At 50.2% G+C, this 9,023-nt stretch overlaps 1 protein-coding gene across 1 annotated transcript; it reads left to right on the top strand.

Moving 5' to 3' along the window:
• Window positions 1-571: 571 nt before the first annotated feature.
• On the top strand, window positions 572-8,045 carry LOC127342736 (glutamate receptor 2.9). The gene is made up of 4 exons (XM_051368743.2): window positions 572-851; window positions 5,077-6,696; window positions 6,790-7,196; window positions 7,292-8,045. The coding sequence occupies exons 1-4, from the start codon at window positions 572-574 to the stop codon at window positions 7,925-7,927; spliced, it is 2,943 nt and encodes a 980-aa protein (XP_051224703.1). The 3' UTR covers window positions 7,928-8,045.
• The last annotated feature ends 978 nt before the right edge of the window (window positions 8,046-9,023 follow it).

Raw genomic sequence — 9,023 nt, 5'->3', positions numbered from 1 at the left:
GAGCGCCACGGGAGGGAGGTTAGGGTTAGTCTCTATCTCTTTACAGCTTGCCATATTCTTCCATAATATCGGAGATGCCCTTAGTTGGAGGCAGTGCCTTATACTATGCACCAGAGCCCCAATATGCAGGCATCGCGGACGAGCAGAGTCAACTGATCGGACACATAAACCTAGAGCAAGAGCGGCCAAAGAAGAACTTCAATCATATGCCGCTGATCTCGAGGTTTTCTCGGTCACCATTTGATACGGTGACTTTGGACCGGTTCTTGCGGTAGCTGGCAACGTACTCGATCTAGTCTACTCTACTTGGGTTACCGGCCACACGACGCGCTGACACGAGCAAAGTCAAGCCAACAAGTCGTGCAAGTACGGAAGCAAACATCACAATACGCCACCTCGAATCGACACGCGTTTCCCGATCGATCGAGTGGCTGTGACTGAGACCCCTGAACTGAACTGAAGCCCCCCGCGCGCGCGAATATAAGCAGCGTTCGAGCGCGGGCGCTAGAGAGCTCAAGCACACTACACACCAACCTTCCAAACCATAATTAGCAGAAGAAGTGTGTGAGAGATGGCGAGGCAGCACAACCTGATGATGCACGTTCCCTCTTCTTCCTTTGTCTCCTTCATCCACCTCCTTTTGGCTGCCCTGGTGGCCACCGCGCAGAACGCGCCGTCGCAGGTTCGCGTCGGCGTCATCCTGGACCTGAAGTCGCCGGTCGGGCACCGGCGGCGGACCGGCATTCAGATGGCGGTGGAGGACTACTACGCCGCGCACCCCGCTTCAGCTACCAAGGTGGTGCTCCATTTCAGGGACTCCGAGGGGGACGTCCTCCGCGCCGCTTCTGCTGGTAATTTATCATGCATGTTCAGTTGCCTCTCACTTCACCATCCGTTTATGGGATGTTTTATGTCTGAATCTAGTGGATGCCTTGGTGGTGGTGCTGCTCGCAGCTCTTTCTTCGAGTCCTCAAATGATATGCATGCACAACAGTTGATTCGTTATTTGTTGCGGTTGTATTTGCGTCTGCTGCGATCTCTGCCGTTGCATCGTCCATGCACAGCATGTTGATCTTCCTCGTTGTTTGGATACATAGTATTGGCTATCAGTTTTCCCAAAACGAGTTTTAGGCTAATTTTTAGGGAAACCAGTTTTACGAACTTTTCCATCAAGAATTGGCTCACAGAAAGCTATGTTTGGGTTAGGAAATTTTAGAACCGTTTCTAAAAGGAACTTTTCTGTCAACCGACGCCCGACGGATGAGGATCATGAGCACCGAGCAAGTACTACCACTTCCAGAGCAGAGCACATGCAGCCACGCAGAACGCAGCAACTACACGTAGGTCGACGCAATGCAATCAACAAAACCAGAAGCAGCACTCCATACGGTGGAGAGGCGGGGGCAGCTAAGTTTTGGCCAGCATCCGCTGGCATGCGGCTTGGCCGGATTAGCAAGCTCGAGTTGGCCGCTCGCTAACCACTGCTGCAGCGGCGGCGGCAGCGGGACTGGCGGCGGGTTCGGCTAATCGGCTGTCAGCGAGTTTGTTGAGCAAAGTGCGGGGCGGCAAAAAAATCTGTTGTACCCGTATGCTAGGATCGCGTTTTTGCAAAAACGTCAAATAGTCGTTTTTCCATAACCTCGGAAATCTGGGTTTTGGAGATCCTGGTTTTATACATCCACGGTTTAGGGAAACGGAACAAACAGAGTTTTAGTTTGTTAGGCGGTTAATTGGGATGATGGAGAATGCGTTCTGGATAAATTACATATCCAAATGTTCAGTCCCCAGGAATATTCTTGTTTAAGATTATTTATCCAAGTTTATCCACTTTCTATATTTATCCACAGCGACAAGCTGATGACGATGCGTAGAGGTTAGGGTTCGGATTTGACTTTCGGGCCCAATGAGGCGACATGGGTGGTTAGGATCCCACTGCCAGGTCAACGCAATATTCTAGTAGTACTCCCTCCGGGTCCATATTAATGGACTCAATTTTATCTAGATTTTCACTAATATGGATCGGAGAGAGTAACTAGAAGGAGCGATGCTCTTTTCTTGTGGTTAAGACTTAAGAGGTAGGGGGTAGTGTAATGATTCGTTCACACAATGCAAAAACATTGATTACATATTTTCAGAGTTAAAAAAGATGAAATTGCATTGCAAAAGAATGATTGCGCATGGACCTTAAACATCGGATAGACGGTTCTTGACATACATTGAGAGTTCAAAAATTAACAATTGATGGAATATTCGCAAAATCATCAAATTAAATTAGTCGATTGCCCCATAGTCAGGCCTAGTTTTTAAATCTTATCATTGCATTAAAATTCTAGCTGTTACCCTGAGAATCATCATATGGTCGCACCCACAGCGGTTCCCAACATCTGGCTCTGCGTTTGCGATTCAATTTTTTTGGGCATGTTCCAAATGTTGAAACTTAGTACGCATGATAAGTATTTTTGTTATTTTTTGTACAGGTCACAAATTATATTTAATTTTTTAAGACTTGGAAATACGATTTTCTTGTGCTGTAAAAAAAAAACTAGACTTTTCCTACCTTTTCTTTTCGGCCATCCCTCTTATCACCACATTGGCAACAGAACCAGGTTCCTCAGAACGGAGGCCGGTTTCTGAAAATCCCTCTACCCCTATATGCTTTGCCTTATATGCTTTGTTGGTGCGTGATCCACGGTGCTGCCATTTCTTTTATTTTTCTCTCACCTGGACTCTAAAGAAAAAGTCATAGACGATCCTAAAGAAAAAGTCATAGACCCGAACGCAGATTTCGTGCTCCCGAGCTCCAGTGCTCCTGGTTAGTTCAAAAAATTCAAAACCGTATATGTGAGTCTTAAAAAAATTGAAAAAAATTATTCGGATGTAGTTCATGAATTATCCCACAAACGTGCAAAATATCAACTCCAAATACTTTGTATTCTGATCTGTAAAAAAATAACAAAAATGTAGATCTATAGAAGTATGTTTCAAATCCCCAAATTTTATCATATTTGTCATTTTTGTGCAGCCCACAATACAAAGAATTTCAAGTCACGATTTTACATGCTTGTGGGATACAACACTAACTATGTGCAGAATTATTTTCAATTTTTTTTGAAACTTGTAAACCAAGATTTTAAATTTATTTAAATGACGAGAGCACTGGTGCTCAGGAGCAAATGATACTTTCCGTCATAGACCCCCCATATAAGATATATCATGGCGGGATACGTATCTATGTTGTATACTACAGTATATGTTAGTACAGCTGCATGCGTTTGACTTCTTCCGTGGCAAAAATTGAACGACTGAATATGGGACAACAGATGCGTTCATAGAATACAGTACCGACTACTGACTAGTCTTGGAGAGTGGACTTCGTGGATACCGAGACACGTACTACGAGTAGAGCTCGAGCTAGCTCCAGTGGACACGTGAAATCGCCTCCGCGTTCCGAGCAGGACGGAACCCTATCTCACATCCCTCCTTTGCTCCTCCTCTCTCGCCCTGTCATGGAGCATGGCCGCGCAAAGTTGGACTGACATAGATCTTGGTATCCTGTTGCCAATGGATATGGCGTGGGTTGGGCCTTTGGTCGTGGGCATGGCGTGGACGACGCCAGGGGCCACGTCGGCGCATCTATGCTGGCAACTGACAGACAGCATGGCAGGAGTGCAGGACACACCTGGACATGGAACAACGTGATGCGGGTCGGACTGCTTGTTGGCGGCTTGTGGCGGGGGTGACCTCACGTGCGAAAGATCCGGTGCCCGAGGCGGAGCGGCCATGTTTGGCGAGGGTTGGCAGATCCCCTAGCGTCCCTCTCCTCGATGATGTTCTTCTCCGACCGATGGTGCTTGTCGCTGTAATGGTGGGCTGGGATCTTGGTCTGGAGATGGTGGCAGCGAAGGTCTCATTGAAGGCTTAGTGGACGCGGGGTGGCATCCTCCTTGCGCTGGAGGTGATCGGCTTGGTCGCTCCATTGTACAAGCTACAGGACAGAGTCTTGGTGTTGCAGATCCATGTGAAAATCCTACATTTCGGCCTTTGCCCGGAACCGGTAATGGCGACGTCTTCTCTGTTCTTGAAGGCATCACTAAGGTGAAGCTCCCAGCTTCTTCCGCTACCCTCCATGAGAAACCCTAGATATGTGGATCAGATGATGGCCACGCGCTCTCCTACGCGGTTCTGCACCAATCTGCTTGGAGGTGTGCATCACTGCGAGGGACATGTGGATGTTTCTTTGTGGAGCGGTGTTGTTTCTAAGCGCTTCAACGATGGCGCGACGGCGTAGCACAATGGGGTCTCGATGGAGAACGTATGATGTTGGACACATGCATGATGGTGGCTTTGTCTGGCATCCTGGTGTCGTCGACTTGACAAGGTCAATGCGTAGGTCCCTATCCCGAAGATGGGTCAGGGGAAGATGGTGATGGCGACTATTCTAGTCTACCCATGCGGTGCATACTGAGAGTCTGTAGGACCGTGAGCCGGTATTAGACGATGTCTAGGGGTGAGAGGTCGGGCACACATCCCTTATCATGGCCGACCCTTTATCAAGTTTGTAGGTGTTGCGATTCGTATTGCCAAGAAGGTTGCTTCAGGTTGATCAATATAGTATCTTGTAAAATTTTGGTGAATATATCAGTAAAAATGCATCATTTTATTGTAGGGGTCGGGGAAAAATAATTTTATGGAACCTGGTCCACCAATTCAACCCTGGCGACCAACTCTAGTGATTAACATGTGGCAAGGAGAAAGAGAAAAAATATATATAGTTTTTTTACAGAACACACTAAAGACATAAACGCTCAAGCCACATACATATATGCATCCCTTACATGTATCCCTTACATGCATTACATGCATCCCTGTGAATGCACGCATGCACAACCGACTCTATGAACACCTAAAAAAAAACTGAGTCCAAAAAGCTAATCTGATAAATCTTGAGATAATCATTTTCTAAAACCAGAGATAATCTTCCATTTCGAAAAAACAAGATAGGTCGAATTTTCTCTTCACCGATCGACGGAACCACGTGCGTCGGTCAGTGACTGACATAATTGGTGTTGTTTGCAGCGGTGGATTTGATCAAGAACGCGCAGGTCCAGGCCATCATCGGTCCTCCCACCTCGGCCGAGGCCGAATTCGTTTCCCACATCGGCGACCGCGCGCATGTTCCAGTCCTCTCCTACTCCGCCACCTCCCCGGAGCTGTCTGCCGCGCAGACGCCTTTCTTCGTGCGCACCACTGCCAACGACTCCTTCCAGACGGCGCCCGTCGCTGCCGTCCTCCGCGCCTTCAACTGGCGCGCCGCGGCCGTCCTGTACGAGGACTCGCCCTATGGGATGGGCATTCTTCCGGCGCTCGCCGACGCGCTCCAGGGCGTCAGCGCCAAGATCATGGACCGCGCGTCCGTGCCGAGCGACGCGGACGACGCCCGCATCGACGCGGTGCTCTACCACCTGATGGCGATGCCCACCCGCGTGTTCGTGGTGCACATGCTGTATCCTCTCGCCGCGCGGCTCTTCCGCCGGGCGAAGAAGGCCGGCATGATGTCCGAGGAGTACGTCTGGGTCGCCACGGACGGCGTCGGCGGTTTCATCGACATGCTCAGCCCCGAGGACATCGACGCTATGCAAGGCGTCGTCAGCCTTCAGCCTTACGTGGAACTGACGGACGACGTCAAGAACTTCTCGGCACGGCTAAGGGAGAGGTCACGTCTGGAGAACCCGAGTGACGCGGACGTCCTAGACTTAACCTTGATGAGGCTCTGGTCGTACGACACGGCATGGGCAATCGCCTCGGCTGTGGAGGCGGCCGCTGTCCCCAGCCCGGCGTTCCAGACACCTCAACAAGGCACGGCGCTGACAGACTTGGACCGGCTCGGGGTGTCAGCCACCGGAGCAACGCTCCTCAAGGCCGTGCTCACCACGACGTTGGACGGGATAGCCGGCAAGTTCAAGCTGGTAGACGGGCAGCTGCAGCTCCAGGCGTACGAGGTGGTGAACATCATCGGCAAAGGAGCCAGGACGGTCGGGTTCTGGACGCCAGAGTTTGGCATCACGAAAGATCTGAGCCCTGACAGCGCCAAGCTGCTGAAGCAAATCCTCTGGCCAGGAGAACCACGGTCCACTCCCAAGGGCTGGACCGTGTCACCAAACGGGCGGATGCTCCTGGTTGCCGTCCCGGTGAAGAACGGGTTCAAGCAGTTCGTGGACATCACCGTGAACTCGACAACCGGTGAGACAAAGATCACAGGCTACTGCATCGATGTGTTCGACGAGGTCATGAAGAGTTTGCCCTATCCGGTGAGCTACCGGTATGTGCCAAACAACGATAGCTTCGAGTCCTATAACAACTTTGTGAACCTGGTGCGCGATCAGGAAGTCGACATGATCGTCGGAGACGTGACGATCACCGCCAGCAGGATGGCCGAGGTGGACTTCACCATGCCGTTCACGGAGTCAGGATGGTCGATGGTCGTGACAGTGCAGAAGGACACGTCTTCGACCATGTGGATCTTCGTGCAACCGCTGAGTACGAGCCTCTGGCTCTCTAGCCTCGCCTTCTTCATCTTCACCGGCTTCGTCGTGTGGATGATCGAGCACCGCATCAACCCCGAGTTCCGTGGCACGCCATGGCAACAGTTCGGCCTCATCTTCTACTTTGCCTTCTCGACCCTTGTCTTCTCACACAGTATGAATCCTAACTGAACTTCTGGTGGAAAGAATTCCAAGTTCCTTGGAGATTATCCGTCTCCTAACTAATGAAGACCTTGCTGATTTTCAGAGGAGAAGCTGGAGAGCAACCTGTCGAGGTTGGTGGTGATCATATGGGTGTTTGTGGTCTTGATCCTGACGTCCAGCTACACGGCGAGCCTGACGTCGATGCTGACCGTCCTGAAGCTCCAGCCCACGGTGACGAATGTGAGGGAGCTCCAGAGGCGCGGACACTACATCGGGTACCAGGAGGGCAGTTTCATCAAATCATTTCTCACGAAAATGGGCTTCGAGGAGAGCAAGATGAGGATGTACAGTTCCGAGGATGAGTACGCGGACGCGTTGTCCAGAGGCTCGGCCAACGGCGGGGTTGCCGCAGTGTTCGACGAGATCCCCTACCTCAAGCTCTTCTTGTCGCAGTACTGTGATGGCTACATGATGGTCGGACCAATCTACAAGACCGATGGCCTCGCATTTGTAAGCTCAGCGCCACTACGTACGAAGATCATCATGGATGGAATATACTGTAGCTTAACTAATTTGTACCTTGTGTTAAACTGCTGATTTTTCAGGTATTCCCGAGAGATTCTCCGATGACGGGGGATGTGTCGCGGGGGATACTGACGTTGGCGGAATCGGAGAAGATGACCAAGATCGAGAAGGCGTGGTTCGGCGAGCCAGGCGCCTGCCGCGGCCCAAGCAGCGCTGCCATCGGCTCTTCGTCCAACCTGAGCTTGCAGAGCTTCGCCGGGCTGTTCATCATAACAGGCGTGGCCTCCAGCCTGATGCTCCTTGTGTACCTCGCCACCTTCGCTTACCGCGAGCGCGACGAGCTCCGGGCAGCCGAGCCCGCCGCTGGCTCCGGCAGCGTGTCGCTACGGAAGCTGCGCGCATGGATGCAGCACTACGACCGGAAGGATCTCAGGTCTCCCACCTTCAAGACGTGGAACGACGAGTCCCTACGGAACGGCAACGAGTCCGGTAACCGGGCGCCCAGTCCTAGATGGATGGGCGAGGGAAGCCAGAGGAACGGTGCGACGAGCCCGTTCAGCGTCTCTGTCAGGTCGGAGATGAACGTCGCTTCTTCAGTGGAGGAAACACCGCCGTCAGATGCGCTCGATAACTCGTCTGAGCAAGAGGAAGAGGGGGCAACGATAAACTCTCTCGAGATTACTCAGTTTCCGTCTTTTGTGCAATCTAGCCGTTGACTTCGAGATCTTTGTTTCGTTTGGCAACAAGCCAACAACAGAGAGCATCATCTGCTCCTTGCTCATAATTAACCGTCTACTGTTTCTATCATGAGTACTTGTAGAGAGCTTCACTTTTTTTTATTTTTTATGTAACTTTTAATTTCAACGGGGCTGTGTGCGTCTAAGTTATACATATAGAAGCTTGTGTAATGCTTAAATTCAAGAACATTGGGAACAAAGCGAATCACGATGCGTACAATGTGAGGATTTAGCCACCCGTCTAGAGCGAATCACGATGCATAGAGTGTGAGGATTCAGCCACCTGTCTCAAGTACGAGACATCCTTTGAAATTGGGACATAACCGTCTAGAGCTTATACGTCTTGAAGTCTTGTTAAGTATGAACCCGTACTTATTGCTGCTTCTTTAGGATATAACCGGGCTGGTATGAAGTTATGTTCGATGAAGACGGTGTTAGCAAGGTTACCCTTCCGGCTTGGCTTAGGCAGGGTTATGGACGCCATCGTTTATCTTCAGGACTCTTAGTCCAATTTGTATCTTGTCCGTACTCGGACGTATTCGATCTTCTGTATGATTTGGATCTTTGTACTGTACATTTGTATCTTGACTCGTAGTCATTGTTGTAATATATGTTTCTTGTGGGCTCTATTGTAATCCTGTTGTAATGTTACCACTCGTGTTAATTCCTCTAGCATCACGTCTGTTATTCGTCGCGCACGCCGTGTCAGAGGGCTTCTCTGAATCGATATCGTGCGGATTTTGGCGGGATCGCTGGAATCCTCATGGTACCGGTTTCGGGGCGTCACACGTTGGTACCAGAGCTCAGGTTGACGGTACCCCATTGGTCCAGCCTGTAGGATAACCTTGCCAATGGACGTTGTTGTGTCTAGTGCAAAACCTATTTTCAAAACTCGTTGGATAGTTCTGATTAGCTCTGATTTTTCTCCTTATCTATATTCTTTCTCCTTTTACCTTTGCGCGTTTTGAGTCTTATCTCTTATCTAGATTCTTCGAGTTTTAGGTTTCTACACGGGTTGGACGATCTCTACCTTTATCCTAGTAGGACCGATCTCTGATTCCGACAGAAGAACATC

This window comes from Lolium perenne, chromosome 3 (assembly GCF_019359855.2).
Source record: "Lolium perenne isolate Kyuss_39 chromosome 3, Kyuss_2.0, whole genome shotgun sequence".
Lineage (NCBI taxonomy): Eukaryota > Viridiplantae > Streptophyta > Magnoliopsida > Poales > Poaceae > Lolium > Lolium perenne.
This window is presented reverse-complemented; position numbering and strand designations above follow the sequence as displayed.